Source organism: Myripristis murdjan, chromosome 5 (assembly GCF_902150065.1).
Source record: "Myripristis murdjan chromosome 5, fMyrMur1.1, whole genome shotgun sequence".
In the NCBI taxonomy this organism is placed as follows: Eukaryota; Metazoa; Chordata; class Actinopteri; order Holocentriformes; family Holocentridae; genus Myripristis; species Myripristis murdjan.
The window spans coordinates 12,136,368-12,153,684 of NC_043984.1; the positions used below are offsets into that span (position 1 = coordinate 12,136,368).

A 17,317-nucleotide genomic window follows, 5' to 3' on the forward strand; every position below is an offset into this window, starting at 1 on the left:
AGTGCTTTTGACTTGAATGTGAAAGGGTTTTTCTTCACCAGGGAAAGAATTCCTCAGTCATCAACTTTAGATGTCTTCTGTAGTCTTTCAGGCCTTTTGGTGTTGCTGAGCTCATCAGTGCATCCCTTCTTTTTCAGGATATATCAAACCACTGATTTGGCTACTCCTGCTGCTATCTGTCAGATAGATTTTTTTGTTTTTTGAGCCTAATGATGGCCTCCTTCACCTGCATAGACACCTCTTTGGATCACATGTTGAGAGTTATGATAAACGGCTACCAAATGAAAAAGCAAACACTTGGAATGAACCTTTTATTTTCTTAATTTGTCATGGAATAATGAGGCAAAAGGCCTCACCTGGCCATGAAACTGCTTTTTAGTCAAGTGTCCAAATACTTTTGAGCCTCTGAAAATGGGGTGACAATGTATAAAACTAGCTGCAATTCGGTTAATGTCATATTTTAGTTCAACCCTTAAATTAAAGCTGGAAGTCTGTACTTCAATCACGTCTTGATTACTCCATTTCAAATCCACTGTGGTGGTGCACAAGGGCAAAATTATGAATATTGTGTCACTGTCCAAATACGTATGGACCTAACTGTATCATAAACATGAGCAATGCTTACTGAAACTGGTCCTGGGATAGGCCACTGAGCCAACTTGGTGTCTCTAGACCAGAATTACTCCCATCTACAACCTGTACATAAATAAGCCCTCCCATCTGTATCCATTTTGCAGCAAGCATTCTTTATCCCTCCATCAGTGTTGGGCTGAATTTGCCTGGCGATGCAAAATGGCATTAGCTGAAGCGACCGACAGCTGTACAGCGCGCTCGGGTTTGACCTGGCTGCTTTGTGTTGCCTGTTCTGTTCCAACTGCCCATGCCAGGTACACAGATTTCCCCCTTATCAGCGAGGCTCAGTGCAGATGAGCTGGTCTGTACAGGAGCGGATCAAGGAGGTGTCAGATCAGTCGATGCTGCATATCAAGTGCTGCGTGTGTGTTTGTGTCAGAGAGAAGCTGTCTGCGCGTCCATCCCTGCAGAGTCTCTGGAGAGAATAGCCCTATCCAGCAATATGGTGCTGGGTACATTAGGGGAGCAATTAGCGGCACTATGCTCTCTTTGATCAGCTTATTAATCATTCTCCTCACCTACTGTACTGCTGTCTAACTTGTGGACCTAAAGAAATCCTATTGTAAACTGAGAACCTCACTTTACACATGTCTTCTCTCTTTTTTCTCTCTTCAAGCACGCTCTCTGTCTCTCTCGCCCTATTTACATTATTTAAACCATGGAAAGCTTTAGCTTTATCTTTGCATAACAGGGGATTTTATAACCTTTACTTATCCAGGCAAATTTGACTGAGCACTCAGGCGCTGTCCTGCCTGGTTGCCCTCCCTTCATACCGCTGTGCATTTGTGTGTGCGTCCCTGTTTTAATCTCAGTATGCATTGTGATGTGTGTCTAACTCCTCGCTCACCATCACACACACACACACACACACACACACACACACACACACACACACACACACACACACACACCGCAGCTGTTTACAGTGACGCAGCATGAATATACAGTATTCCAATCTGCCAATCCCATGGAGAGGGAGAAAACTATGAATACCAAAGAGCTTTCTGAGGTGTCAATCAGAAAACTGTCCGGGACACAAAGTGCTCGACCTCGCCGTCCTCCACAGCAATTTGTTCCTGTGAGCTCGCATACTTTTAAGACTGCAGAAGCTACAAGCAAACTCTTTTCCCACTGCAAGGGCAAAGTAACTTGTCGATGTACCATGTGAGAAAAGGTTTTAGATGTCAAAAGAGATCTGCCCAATAGGTGATTCCATTTATCTAAAGTGGCTTTAAGATATGCACCCAATCTAGTGGTCAGAATATTTGCACACCCGACAGTCTTCAAGGCAGGTGCCAAAGGAGGAAATATAACCTTAATACAAAAAAGACACTCTGTGCAACATTTTACTGTTGTGGCACAGAAAAGGTCAAATTTCCACAGAGGGGAAATAACATGGAGAGCTCGTTCAAAAAGCCTGAAGCCTATTGGATATTTACTCTACAAACACCCAAACCAAGGTCTATGAATGATGAAATTCTTTTCAGTGTAATGTTGCAGACCTTGTTTTGAAGTGAGGTAACTTGCTAACCAATGCCCATGACTCGAAAGACAGTACTGTGTTTGGTTTGTATTCTGTATTCATTTCCACTTACATTGGGTCCATTTGTAAACCAACACTGATGTATTGCAAGATGCTGATGTCGTTGGTTAAGTGGGTTCATGTACTTACTGTTTCATCTTATCTTGTGTTTTGCACACTGTTCACTTGGCTCTGATGACGGCCTGAGGCTGAAAGCTCAGTCATCACTGTATTTGAGATATGTGCCTATAAAAAATGAATATGGGGCTATCTGTCTTGTGTCGGCGTCATTCTCACCTTGGCTTCCCAAAAACATGCTGCACATGAACAGTGATGATTTAAAATCTGCTGTCAGTGGGACAGCGGTGGTATAAGTGAGTTAAGTGACATCAGAGGCGCTGATGATGAAAGGAGACATGGAACTCAGGTGCCATCCGGTAGTAGGATCATGACATCTGGCACATGTACTGTCATCTGCTTTTCATATTTAGGGACACTGTCAAATTCTGTACTACATGGAGTCATACATTTTTTTCCTGAAGAATATTAGCGCCACAGAAAAACAACAGTTTCCACTCACTCAAGGCTTGTACGCAAGATTACGACATTCCTGCTTTGCAGCAGCCTGTGCTGTTGCCACGGCAATTGTATACAGTCATGTTGGGCATGTAGCAGGGCCATGGAGATTGTTTTACAAACGCATGCATTTATATTCTTCCTGTATCAGTTCCATGTTGTCAAGCAGCGAACAGTCGTTGTCTGTTGGATCTGTCAAAAATATCAAAGCGATGCAAAATCTTAAAATTTTAATTGGCTGACAGTGTGTCTTACATTGGTGTGAATTTTTTTTGAGCTGGTCCATGCACATCGGGGTAGGTGTTGGGTTGAACTTCAGTATAGCAGAAGTGAAGTGAACTTGCACACTCTTCCACCTGTGGGGCAATTATTTATTAGAAAACAATGTGATGCTGTTTTCCAATAAATCATTGTCCTACATGTGAAAAAGAGTGCAGGTTCACTTTGTTTTTACACTGACATGCCACCATTTAAAGCAAAAATGTGCAGTGTCTCCTTTTATAATCACAGTGTCTCTCCTGATATTATATTCAAGAAAAGAGACACCGTGAACTCTCCTTGAAACTGTGCAAATATGTCGAAGAGAAGCATTGGCTCCTTTGTTACAGCTGTCTTTACATTTTGTCTCTCATCAGTCTAACACATGAGCTGCTCAACTTGTTCAAGGACTCTGTAACGCTTTACCCCACGGACTCCACTGTTCAAGGTTTTTGCACAAAGACCCACAACTTATTAGAGCCTGTGATTCTCAAGGTGGGACGCTCGGACGGGGTGAAACTGCTGATCAAAATAGTTGCCCTCTCACTGAGATAACCTTGAGGCCAATGAATGGGCAAAAATGTGCAAAATACTTGTCAGTGCATAAATATTTTAACTGTGAGCACCAAAGCCTAAACTGTCTAACCATGATCAACATTTGAAATGTAAATTCGCCTCTTCAGGACGGCGCAGACTGCATTCACTTTTATCTGTCGTACCTCTGAAAAAGCTTCGCCTTGGTATTTTAGTCATCTAACTTTTCATTGTTTTGAATGACATTCCATTCCAGCTCTACAATAAACTGATATTTCAGAGGGAAAATTGAAACACACATTTTTTTCCACAGAATAAGAAAGAGCAAGAATACCAATGTGCCATGTCACCGCTTTCCAATTTCTGCCTTCTAAACCCGGAGAAAACCCTGCTGTGTCATTTTTCTGAGCATTAATATTCTACCTCTGTTAGCCATGGCCGTCTCAATGATGTCCAGTGTTGGGTCGTCCTCACAAAGGTCATAGGGCATGTTCCCATCGGAGTTGACTGCCAGCAGATCTGCACCACTGTAGGAGGCGGGCAGATGAGGGATCAGAATACAAATCAGACATAAAACAGACACATGAAATATCAGTCACTAATAAATGTTCATGCTCATGTATAATGAGATGAGGACTACAGCTTTAAAGTTTTGGAAGATTCTCCCAGAGGATCCGAGGGGAAAAACATCAATTGAAGTTTTTAAGTGCAAACAAAAGACACAGCTTTTTAGTCTGGCTTACACAATAACCCTTTCTCTAGCGGGGCTTTATGATCAATGTACACGTTGCTGTATTGTTTCCATCTGTGTGAAGGTGTACTTATCAGTGTTTGTATTATTTTTCTGGTTCTAGTTCTTGTTCTTTTTCTGCTTATTGATAATTGTTATTTTTTAGGGCTTTTTTTATCATTGGACTTTATACTTTTATATTGTTTTCATTTTTTTTATATATTCTTTTGCACTTATTTCCCCTGTGAAGCACATTGAACTTCACATGCTGAACAAATGTAATATATAAATTAAGTTTGATTAATAAAGGAGGACAGCTGTTCATATGTAACAAAAGGATTGGTGGTAGGGTGACGTCTTTAGTTTCCTGATTTTTTTAATCAAACCAAATTTTATTTTAAATCAAAATTTATAATTTTAGTTGACAAGTACAGTGGGGTAATATATCAATATCAATATCATGATATCATCTGGGATTTCAGATATTTTAATACTGTGATATGGCATAAGTGATGTTTTTTTTTTCCCTGGTTTTAAAGTCTGCATTACAGTAAAGGAACGTAATTTTCTGAACTTATTCGACGCTTCCAGCTGTCTCCGCCTGCTTGGTCATCATATCCACATTACTGATGATTATTTAACAAAAATATACTGTGTGTACATATCTTATGAAAGCTCCAACAGTCATTCCTACAACACTGTCACAATACCGATGTTGAGGTATTTGGTCAAAGACACCATCATACTTCATTTTGTCCATATCGCCCAGCCCTATTAACAAGGGAAATGCTCTTATCTCTCAACTGCATTCATTTCACTCTGACATCCAAACAATGTGGAGGCAGCCGCGTAGGAGAGGGTGATGCGAAATCAAACTGCAGAGGATCCTGCAGAGCATCACTGTTTGACATTTCAGTCCCCTCAGACCTTCGTCAGTATTTTTTCTCAGAGATTTTCATGATTCTCCTGGTGATGAAGTCTCGCCTGAATGACTTCAAATCTTTAATCTCACATCGAGTAAGTTTGCTGTTAACCAGTGTGGCAAAATGAGGTTACTTCCACACTGCTGACTGACGTGCTTTGTGCTGTGGTATTTTTTCTTCTTTTTTTTTTCCTCATTAAAGGTCACAAAAATACATTTACATACAGTCTGCACAGTATCACACTGAACTACATGCTACATAACAGCAATCTGAGTTTACTTGCTAATTGATAACTGAATGCTATTCATTCTTCCTCCTCAGATTAAGTTGGCCTGTGTTATGCAATGGTTTTAATTTCATTAAGTGTGCGTCACAGTACTATGATGACTGGCTTGACAAGACCCACATGTCAACAGATGGCAGCAGCGCGTCTGTATAACTGGGCGTGTGTGTGTGTATTCAGCCACTGAATACAGATCTTGTTTAACCTTGGATTCCACAGATAGTGACAATGTGAGAGTGTAAATCTCTCATTGTGTGTGTGCGTGTGTGCGCGTGTGCGTGTGTGTGTGCGCGTGTGTATGTGCGCACTGATCCTGCTGTTGTAATTAAATCCTACATATCGACAATGAGTGGGTACAAGTGATTCTAAATATATTCTACACGGCTTTATGTCAAGCTTTTCTTTCCAGAGGTATTTTCCCCCCTTTGAGCTAATTTTCAGGGGCATTTTGTTCTTTTTCAGAGGCAACTGCATTGAATTAGGAATCATACACTACATCTGCATTGCATATTAGCAATAAGTTTCGTTTTATTTCATATCATGATATGAAATGTTTTGCTCCCACTGCAGCAGGCTATACAGAACCGAATGATGCCTTATCCACCTCTCTTTCCATTAACAATCTTCCATTCCTTGATTGTTGAGTTAAAAAAAAAAAAAGGGTTATTTTGTTTTTTATCTTGCCTGCTGGCTGCATTTTGAAATCACTTCCTACTACGTCAGGCTGCTTTTCTTGTTAAATATCTGTCCCCGGTGTGTTTTTAAGTGTCTTACTGTGCGATGAGTATCTTGACCAGGCCGGCGTGGCCACAGGTGGCAGCGGCGTGCAGCGGCGTCCACAGCTCGTTGTCCTGAGCATTCACACTGGCCCCTCGGCCCAGCAGGATCTTTACCATCTCCTCATAGTTGTCAATGCAACACTGAATGGAGAGAGGAGGAGAGAAGAGGAGAGCTTCAGTTGTCATACTATGATACCCGATGTAACATTATAAAAACACTGAAAAAGAGACAGGAGAAATGGAGATGGAAAAGGATGTTTGAGAGGGAGAGGAACAGGAAACCGAGGAAAGAAAAGATGGAAGACGAAAGAGACGGGAAATAGATGGCAGGAGCGGGAAATGGAGGCAGGGGGAGGGAGAAAGATGGCGAACATTCAGAGCAGAGAGAGAAAGAGAAACCAAGGAAAAAAGCAGAGAGAAGAAAGGGAGTGAAAATGGGGGAATAGAAGGAGTGAGGAAAGGAATGATGGAAAAGAGAAAGACGAAGGAGAGGAAATAAAAAGAGACAGCATACAGACAGTTTACACTTTGCAGGGCGCCTGTACATCTGTAAAACATTTGGACGCACTGTCTGCTTCAGCTCAGTCATCGAGGAGTGCAAAAACTCACACAGCAACGATTAAAAAAAAAAAAAAACGTTCACAGATTTAAGCCTTGTTTGGTGAAACGCAGAACACTGGTTGAAAGGGAGCGCAATTTTATAGTATTTTTCAGTCTGGAGCACCGTCTGATTTATACTGTGATCACTCAGCTATGGTGCATGGAGTGTGTGCTGTATGCTACTTTATATAATGACAAAGACAAAGGACGAAAAGAGACTCGCTTGTCACAAAGGGCACAAAAGCAGTTCACATGATCATAGAGTATCAAAGCTGGTCCTTTTGATTGACAAACAGCACAGACCAAGGTCGAAGACGCATCAGGACACGTTGGAAGCATTCCTGACATCTAACCCCATTGTGTGGGCTGTATTCCGGCAGCAAGACAATACTGGAAAGACTTCCACAATTCACACCCATGACAGAGAGAGATACAAAGAGAGAGAGAGAGAGAGAGAGAGAGAGAGAGGGAAATGTTTCTGGTAAAAACTGGGTGTGATTATAGGGTGGGGAGGAAGGAGACATTTTCCATGAAAACCAATCTCCAACCTAGATGCTGTCAGCACCAGCAGTTTTCTCCATCAGAGCTAATTGGTGTGAGCGTGGCAGAACCGTGCGGCTGAACAAAGACAATGACGACAGAGAAAAACAAAAGGCAGCGAGTCTGTGAGGAGCAGACATGACAGAAATGGAAGAGTGGGAAGTCTCATTTGGAGTTACTGAGCTGTACTGTATATATATATATATATATATACATATATATATATATATATATATATATATATACATATATACATATATATATACATATATATATATATATATACATATATACATATATATATACATATATATATATATATACATATATATATATATACATATATATATATATATATATATATATATATATACATATATATATATATATACATATATATATATATACATACATATATATATATATATATATATATATATATATATATATATATATATATATATATATATATATATATATATACATACATATATATATATATATATATATATATATATATATATACATACATATATATATATATATATATATATATATATATACATACATATATATATATATATATATATATATATATATATATATATATATATATATATATATATGTGTTCAGAAAGGGTTTGGGGGAAAAGCCTGGTTTCCAAATTTACTAGACATGGGAGGGGCGTCTCAGCAGCTTAAGGCCTGTACCAATCCTGGTGATACTGCGAGTTTGAGTCATGACATCTGTCACATGTAATCCTGTCTCCCATCTCACCTGGCAATCTCCACTGTAGATTAAAGCAGGGATGGCATAAAAATAATCTTTCAAAAACATTTCTTTGCACAAGTTACCAGGAAATTTTGGTGATCTACATTTAGGTCGGAGAAAACGACATGAAACATGTTGGACTTCTAAATGTTCAAACATGGACTGGCTGGTGAAAAAAGACCCTCTTATATTTTGTTGTTTTTCTGTTTTTCTCAAACCAGAGAATATAGTAAATGAACTACCAAATGGAGCTCTTTTTTATTGATGTGATTTGAAGTGAAAATGAGACATTTGTCATTTTACTGAAATGACTCGCTGCTAAAAGTGAAACTCATTCTCAACTATCTCCTGAACGTGCTTTGCTTAAGAAAAACACATTTTGAGCTAATAATTGTGATTGAAAATGAGCACAAGATAACTTTGTTTACAAACTGGATACATAGCACTTTGGATTAGACACCCTTAATTAAAGATTTTAAAAAGTACCGAGTGGAGAGTCAAAAAAAAAAAAAAAAAAAAAAAAAAAAAACAGCGGCGAGACTGACACCAAAAAAAAAGGACATAACGAGGACAACCACAACAAAATAATAGACTATAAAATATCAAGAGGATGCAACTGTTCAGAGGAGACACAAGCTGCATGCTAAACGCTCACATAAAGATGACTGAAAGCGATATGAACAACGTGCAGAGAGATGGAATGAAGAGAAATTGGATGGACATAATGCGAATGTGATGCGAAAATAAAACCTATGAAGACACACACACACACACACTGTATAAACACTGTATAAAAACACAATGCCCACCTTTTCCAACTGATATAAATTTTCACTATACATCTTATCCAAACATTACAAGACTCATGCAAGACAATGAAAAATGAATACAAGCGCAAAGGTATTTGTTGATTTTGTTGTTTATACTTGCAGACGGCTTTTCTTAGAATAATATGACAATGCCTGGCTGGAATATGTGCTTCAAGGCCAGAGGCAGCAGGGCGCCTCCAACCAGAGGGAATGGATTCAACTTCATGCGACAGCTAGCAGTTCATAAAGTACTGCATTATTATTATTATTATTATTAAAGCCAAGTCATTTATGACTTCTATATAGCGTGTCGAGATAACTTTTTCACACTAGAGTGCAATATGCTACTCAGACCGGAGATCCCACAGAACTGTCCAGTGAAGAGGTAATACTGTATAACAACACAACTGTGTCACAAAATAATCTGGATTTGTCATTTGCTTTTTTTTGGGCTTGATAATGAAATATGTTACAAGGGCAGTCACTCACTCAGAGGATTGTGGCTCATCTTTGAGCAGCTGGTGTTGGTGAGAGGCGGGATGAAGGTTGTTCCCAAATCTGCCAGTGGGATGAGATAATCCCACTTGTTTCCAATGCTGTTTCACTTGTTTTTGTTTCCGGGAACAAGTATAAATGTGTTGAAACAAGGCAGAATAAGGCAGATCAGCCCACTAGGATCAAGAAGATTACACTTGAATCCAGGAAAAGTCTGGAAAGAAGTTGATTAGCAGGTATGATAAAACAGTTAAATAGGTAAATGTTTTGTGTTTTTTTTTTTTTTTATGATAAAATAGTATGTACTGTTTTTTTAGTCATGGGCATTTAGTCATTTTGATGTTGTGTGTTTGACAATTTTGTTTTTGTTTTTATTGTAGGGTTAATTGTTTGTTTCATATGTAGAGGTATTTTACTTATTCACTGATTTTTACTATTGGCTTGTTTTTGCCTTTTTATATTATTGATAGAGTGTGATTTAATGAATGCATGTTTACCACTTAAATATTACCACTTAAAGAATAAGGAGTAAAGAATTGGAACAGCATTGGAAACAAGTGGAAACCCACTTGTTTCCAATGCGAAAAAAAAAAAAAAAAAAAAAAAAAAAAGATTTTTAACACCAAATATGAGAGAAGATGAAGATGTTTCATGGTCATTCATTGCTCTCAAACTGCAACATCTTAATTAATGCACTTTGCCTGAAAAGTTCATGAATTTGCTGGTCCTGGTTCATTGTCCCTGGTCTAAATCAGCCTTTATTACACAGCTACAAAAAATCTGGGGACCAGGAGTGAGAACCTGACTTCGAAATACTGTACGGAATGATTAACTTCCTTTAAAGATTTTCTTTGATTGTTTTTTTTTTTTTTTTTTTAACACACTCCCCTACTTTCTTTCTTCGCAGCTACATCACTGATGCTCACCACATGAACTTAGAGGATGGAAACAATGGGCTTAGGACAGAAGACTATGCTGCGAGTTCATCACAGCTTTACATAGGGAATGAGCTGAAGTGCATCCTCTAGAGGTTTGTAGTGTGTGAAAGGAAGATAGAGAGGCAAGAGAGACTGAGAAACAACGAGAGGCACAGACATGAATATAAACCAAGAAGGAGGGATGGAAATGCCAGGAAGGAGATGGGGAAGAAAGAAGCAGATTAGAAGGCAAACGAAAGTCACTTTGCAAAATGCAAAGAAGAGCTAGAGACGCTCCTCAGCATTCAATTAGCATCATTTATATTTAAGCAATGAGCCACAGGGGGGCCATGCTTTAAAGTGATTTTAAAACAGCTGAAAGGCGTTGCTAGGCTCTAACACACTATTGTATCAAAAATAAGAGAAAAAATATTCAGTTAGTCTTTTTTCTCATTCTTCTGGCTTTCCTCTGTTCCTCTTTCCAGCACTGGTATGGTGATTTTGGGTTTGCATTAATACTCAAAAGAACACTCATTTGGTTACAGGTGTGTGTGTGTGTGTGTGTGTGTGTGTGTGTGTGTGTGTGTGTGTGTGTTTACTGTGTATTTTACATTTTGTCAGCTTTGAACATGATACAACTAATCAGAACTGAGAGGTGGAGCTGTTTATTTATAAGAGGAGACAAAACCACCACCTCAGGTTGAAACTGTACCACCCTGGGCCTCAAATCCAGTCTCCATCTCAATACATTTCAGTACTTAAAAAAAAGGACAGGAAAAAAAAAACGACCATATTGATGAGTTGGAGTGCATGCTCTGGCATTATCTCGCCTCTCCAGTCAATGTTGCTCAGATAAGAAAACTCTCAGAATCCGTGAGCGAGACCTGGCGACAGTGGGGAAACTGAAATTAATATACAACACAACGGAGGAAATGAAATTACTGCACAGATGCCACAAATAGATAACAGGAAGATAGATTGGTGGTGGAGTTGATGCACTTGAAAGCACACACATCGATTAGAGGAACAACTGGCCGAGCAAGACATCCTCGGAGTCCAGCCTGGTGTTATTTTAGGCAAGGAGAGGAGAGGAGAGGAGAGGCTATAGGGTGAAGCCAGATTTACACAGAGGACGTGCCGCTGTGTGCTCTCAGGGGGTTTTCTCTGCCATGGATGCTCAGATAAGGAAGTGGGGAGACAGAGGAAGAGAGAGAGAGAGAGAGAGATAAGGAAGAGAAAGAAAGAGCAAAGTGCTTGATAATTTCTGTGTGAAGCTGTCAGAAGCAGAAGTGGGATGCTGTTGGGGTTGGCAGGCTACATTTCTCGAAAATACTTCCCGTGCCGTCAGTGTCAAAAGGTGCCATGAGCGGGACGGGACGCGATATTTAGAGGCTTAAACTCAGCAAATTCCAACTGAAAATTCCAACTAAACACGCGACACTAAATCAAACATAATCACCACATCTGGGAAAAAGTGAGAAACAGAAACTGGGGTGGTGTGCCTCTCCTTGTATGGATGTGGTAATTCAGAAAGCAAGTAACTGGCGCAGGTGGAGATATGATTCAAAACACAAAGAAAGAGCGGCTTCATAAAACTGTCATGAAGACTCTTTCGATTTAGAGACGTACAAGCTTGTCAAAGGCATCCAACGCAGGCATGGATTAGCTTACATCTAAAGCTCTAGCCTGCAGCACTGGCATGACAGATGTCTTGAGAAAAACCCACAGGCTGCAACCTACGTGCAAGTTAACCACTCGGCTAATCTCCTAGCCTCCCTCTGAATTAACCCACATGCCTCAGCCCACATGCTAGCTAACTGCTAATCTCGTAGTTTTCCTCTGAGAAACTAGACATGCTTTCACCCACATGCTAACTAGCTGCTAGATTAAAGCCCGAGCCTTCCCCAGAAGATCCCTTCCATCTGGCCTCAGGCCCTCTCGTCCTGGCAAGAGGACAATGAGGCGAGCAAGTAAATAATGCGCCTTTCATGCGCTGCCCATGAAAACTATTCAACCAAGAATAGGAGTGTGGCCCTGACAAAGGCCCAGATTATGCCTGTGTGTCTGGAAAACAACAGCAACAGTCTTGCTGGGATCTGTTGGTGGGCTGAGCGGGCCGCAGCTGGAGCTGCAGAGCAAAATGACAAGGAAATTGGTAGGAACAGGCTAGGAAGGACATGGGACAGCATCATAATTAAGAATCATTATTTCAACCAAATTCATCACGGTATTCAGTGTTATCAAATAAAATGTGCTGAATGCTAAATACTAATATATATTGAATCATTTCAACTTGTTTTGCATTGAATGTCCCAACTTAATTCATCATGAATTGTATGCTTTGAAATAATAACACAACCCTCTAGTGCCATATGAATGAAATCCATATTACTAGGACAATGTTTTATGGATGATTAGTGCCATGGCCATGAGAGGTATGCTAACAAAATTAACTAATTAACTGAAATACAAATGAAAATGGGTCTTGTTGTGTCTTTACAAAGTCAAAGAGAAAATTTCTAGTTTTCATCTCTGTCAGTTTATTTGGTTGCTCATCTGTCCAAAGTGAATATATTTTTATTTTAATGGTTTTATGTTTTGTTCAGTTTTTATAACCAAATATTTTTACAGACTTTTTTGAATCAACAACAACAACAACAAACTAAATTGGCAAACCCATTTTAAAAACTAATTAAAACTAAACTGAAATTGGAAACAATAAAGTCATAACAAAGCAAAAATAAAAATGAAAAGAAATGAAAAATGACCTTGGTACACACCTGGTGTGTATGGCAGACAAGAGTAAACAGCAACCAAAAAGAAATTTTTCAAGTTCCCTCGTAAACAAATTAAATGTCCATTATGTATATAAGAACAACACAGTAGCATTAAAGAGTAACTAAACCCCAAACCCAAATCTGTGTGAAACCTGACCTCTGCTGGTGAAAAGTAGGGCTGCTAGTCTCTCTCAACAGGTGATGACATCACGTGCCACCAAACACCAGCAATAATTACTTTTCACCTGCAGAGGTCAGGCTTCAGAGCTTAAAGTCCAGAGCTTAGGTTCTCCTTTAAAGCTGCACTAAGAGCACAAACTGTTTGTACACAGTCTGTCCCTGGCAGATCGATATTAGAAAGTAAAGGTTCCTGTGGGATTTCTTTGATTATTTTGTCTCTGAGCATCAATTTGAAAATGTGGTGAAGCTGCAGACTCTCAACTACAAAGTAAACAATGATTGAATTATGATTGAGGAGCCAATTTTCAGGCCGATACAGAAAGTTTGAAAGCTCAGACGAGGCAATAACAACAGACTGGCTGTAAACTGTATGGCGGAAAAAAAAAAATTCACATTGCAAGGGGTCATTTTAGCGCAAGAAAGCACATAATACTGCTTAACATAGCTTTAAGGAGACGTGACAGGTGGATACGTTCTGTAAAAGCACTTACTGCAAAAAACATGTCCAAACAAAACATTGTCACACTTAAAGTTTGAGACTATATCTATATTTAATCACAGTTTATAGTAAAACCAGTAACCGCTCTGTCTCAGTGTTTGTGCCGGGTGCAGAGAGGGCTGCAGCTGACAGAGCTGGAGCAGAAACAGCCACACTGAGGGGTTAAGTGAGCAGGACAAGGACAGGGACTCGGACTGGGCAGCTGGGGGTACGGCTGAGACAGCTGGAGGTAGAAAGGGCTTAGATTTTAATAGAGCTGGAAGATGTATACTCCAGCAACATGACTTAGTATAACATGACTGGACGCAGCAGGGCTGAGGAACTGCAGGCCTGTAGCGATAGAGCTGGGCAGCTTGATTACTGGGAGCAGAGCTGAGTCTGGAGTAAAGACGATAGTGACAAATGTACGGGACTCGAGCAGAAATTGCCTGAGGAAGGTGAATGAGGGGACCAGAGTTAAGAGGGCAATGTCTACAGCTGGTAAATCGAAGTAAGAATCTAAATAAACTAAATTAAGGTTGTGACAGTTAGGCTTGGGCGATACCCAAAATTTAACATCATGCTGCTGTTTCCTCAAAATGTAGCAATATTTGACTTTATTGCAATATTTCTACCTAAGGAGCAAAGGTAGGATTCAAGCACCCTATCATTAATCAAACATCGCAAAAAAATCTATTTATTTAACTTTTCTTTTCTAAATCTCCCAAATTAAATGTGTTTACGTACATGAAATGCACACTGATATATAATCAAAATGATCCGTGCACGCTCTTCCTGCTTTTAGACACATAACTTCCAATACCATAACTCTGACGCTGGATATGGTCACAAATATCGCCATGTTTGATGTTGTTGGATATTGACTCAAGCCTGGCGACAAGTGCAGCATGCAGCAGGAGCATCACACACATATCGTGTGCATCACGCACTCGTGATGTGAGAGTTCATGCTCAGGATATGGCATGCCATTTCCTCTCTTTTCCCATCTCTCCTGTCACTCTCCACAATTACAGACCGCACAAGGCCAGCACCGTCAAAACACATCTCTGAAAAACGAATGAAAGGCCACTGATAAGAAATGGTCACAGGTGCTAATAGAGGCTGAATTGGCAATTCCAAGGCTATTACAAAGGCTGGATAAAGTCATGGTTCTGAAAGGCTGACAAGTCCGAGGCTGGAGCCTTAGAGGCTGCGGTAATGAAGAAAGTAATGACTGAGAAATCCTGACACACACACACACACACACACACCAGAGCAGTCTCATTACATCAGCTCGTCATGATCAAATCGTAACAACCCGGGTCTCTGGGAGCACATCAGCATTACAGAACGAGGACGAGTTGAAAGCCTGCCTCGGTCATCTCCAGGCCGCTCTATCTCACTCTGCATGAATATTAGAACGGCTGAATCACTGAAGTAAATGTCTTTAAATGAGGCTCCACTAGTCTGCATGGAGGACTTGATGTGCAGGGTCACCATGCAACAAACAACCCTTAGAGCATGTGACAGCTGTGGGCACAGAGGACACTTGCCCAAATACAAGCCAGCGTGAAGCAGGTGTGTTTGGAGCCGTCCCCAGGCTAGCCTATTGTCTCTTGATGACGCACACACACACAGCCTTGCTATTGAACCAAAGGCCTCTGTCTGTGCCCAGCATCCATCACACCAACCTGATATGTCATCTAACCAGCCGGCTACACAAGCAAACAAACACACACACACATACATACTCACACACACCCATGCACATACATGCCTGGAGTGAATTATGAATCTCTTTCATGAAACATTAACTCCTCCTCAAGGGCTAAGATGGTAAATATTGAAGTGTGTGTGTGCGTGTGTATGTGTGTGTGTGTGTGTGTGTGGGAGTGTGTGCGTGTATGTCACTGCAGGCCACCTACTGATTAATGTCTCATATCAGTGAGGTGAGGCCAACCCCAGGTAGATATGACATCTCATTTAGAGAAACATCACCACCACTTTCCTTCATTTATTTCTCCTACTCCCTTGTAGTGATGTGTGTGTGTGTGTGTGCATCTGCGTGTGTTTATGTGTCTGTGTGTGTGTTTACCCACTTGTGACAACTGACAATCCCTCTTCTGACTACTACCTGTCGATCCCTAATCTAGCTTTGGGCAAGAAAGAAAATAAAGACTAAAATACAAAGGGTCCCTGGCTGATGTGTGTATGTGTGTGTTGATGTGTACAAGCATATAATTCACACACACACACACACATTTATGTGTGTGTGTGTGTGTGTGTCTCTGCACCAGCTAACTGACTGCCTGTGTAGGGGTGTGTATTCCAAAGCATAACCAAGCTGAAAAGGTGTTATGCTGAAGGAATTTGTGCGGGCCATCTCCTTCAAATAGCAGATTATGGGGTTTCAGTCTGTTCACAGCACATTCAAAGCCGAAAGGTCAATCTGATCTTTTGGCAGACAGCAGCCCAGAGCCTTTAAAACACCGGCAACGCTGGTGGTGACTGATGGACTTCAATTTTCTCTTTCTCTGCTCATTTCACTGCTTCCCAGCAGGAGCTTGAATATTAGGCTCTGAGCAGCCGAGACGGTAAAGAGGGAGAGAGACAGAGGTGTGTTAGCTGAGGCAGAGCGAAGGGAACCAAGACAGGCAGTCACAGTGAGGAGAGAGGAGGCAAACAGACAGACATAGAGAGAGAGGGAGAGAGAGAGAGAGAGAGAGAGAGAGAGAGAGAGAGAGAGAGAAAGAGCAGAACAGAGAGCAGGAAAAAAAGCTGCAAGAGAAAAGAAGAAAGGAAAAACGACAGACAGGAGATGAATATTAAATCCTTTTAATATGTCAAAGACAAAGACAAAGGGCTGTCTTTCATGTCTTAAGCCTGATATGCCCTGTGTGATTTTGGGCTGTCCCAGACGAAAGATGACCAACATGGAAGAAACGTGGCCTCCAAAACGGCGGTCCTACGTCACACTGTGAGAGAGGTTCAAAGATGGCAATTGTCACGGTCTTGCGATCAAAGATAGTCTGGGACAGCCTGATGCAAAATTTAGGAAAACCATCTCACAGTGTGACCACTGCTACGGCCTATAGCTACCAACCAACCAACAGGAATGCAGCATAAAATGACGCACAATCTTATAAGATTGCTGAAATCTCATACTCTGGAGGCACCATCAGCCTGGTTTTATAAGAGAAGCACAGAGTTTTTTTTTTTTTTTTTTTTCTAATTTTATGATGAAAAGAGTCATGGGTTAAGCAAACTCAGTCTGCTTGATGTCCTTAGTGTTTTAATCATCTCCCTGTTTGCAGATAATAATGACTCAAGTCATACAGACTGTGGTGTGCTGTGGCTAGACATGGAGAGAGGCCCTGCTTCTGAAAAGAGGAGCAGCTCAGTGAAGGGCAACGAGAAGCTGTGCAGCACACCCACCCACAGGATCATCATGAAAAAATAAGGAGAAAATTAGGAAAAAAACATAAAGCCAAAGTTTAAGTCATGAAACTGC

The 17,317-nt window shown here is 40.5% G+C and overlaps 1 protein-coding gene across 3 annotated transcripts in view; it reads right to left on the reverse strand.

Moving 5' to 3' along the window:
• The window catches only part of ppp1r16b (protein phosphatase 1, regulatory subunit 16B), a 79,799-nt gene that overhangs the window by 12,376 nt on the left and 50,106 nt on the right, over positions 1 to 17,317 (reverse strand). For all 3 annotated transcript variants that reach the window (XM_030051178.1, XM_030051176.1, XM_030051177.1), the window contains exons 4-5: positions 6,234 to 6,379; positions 3,947 to 4,050 (exon numbers count right to left, since the gene is read on the reverse strand). In XM_030051178.1, the coding sequence (XP_029907038.1) occupies positions 3,947 to 4,050; positions 6,234 to 6,379 (250 nt within the window). The remainder of the gene's footprint in view (positions 1 to 3,946; positions 4,051 to 6,233; positions 6,380 to 17,317) is intronic.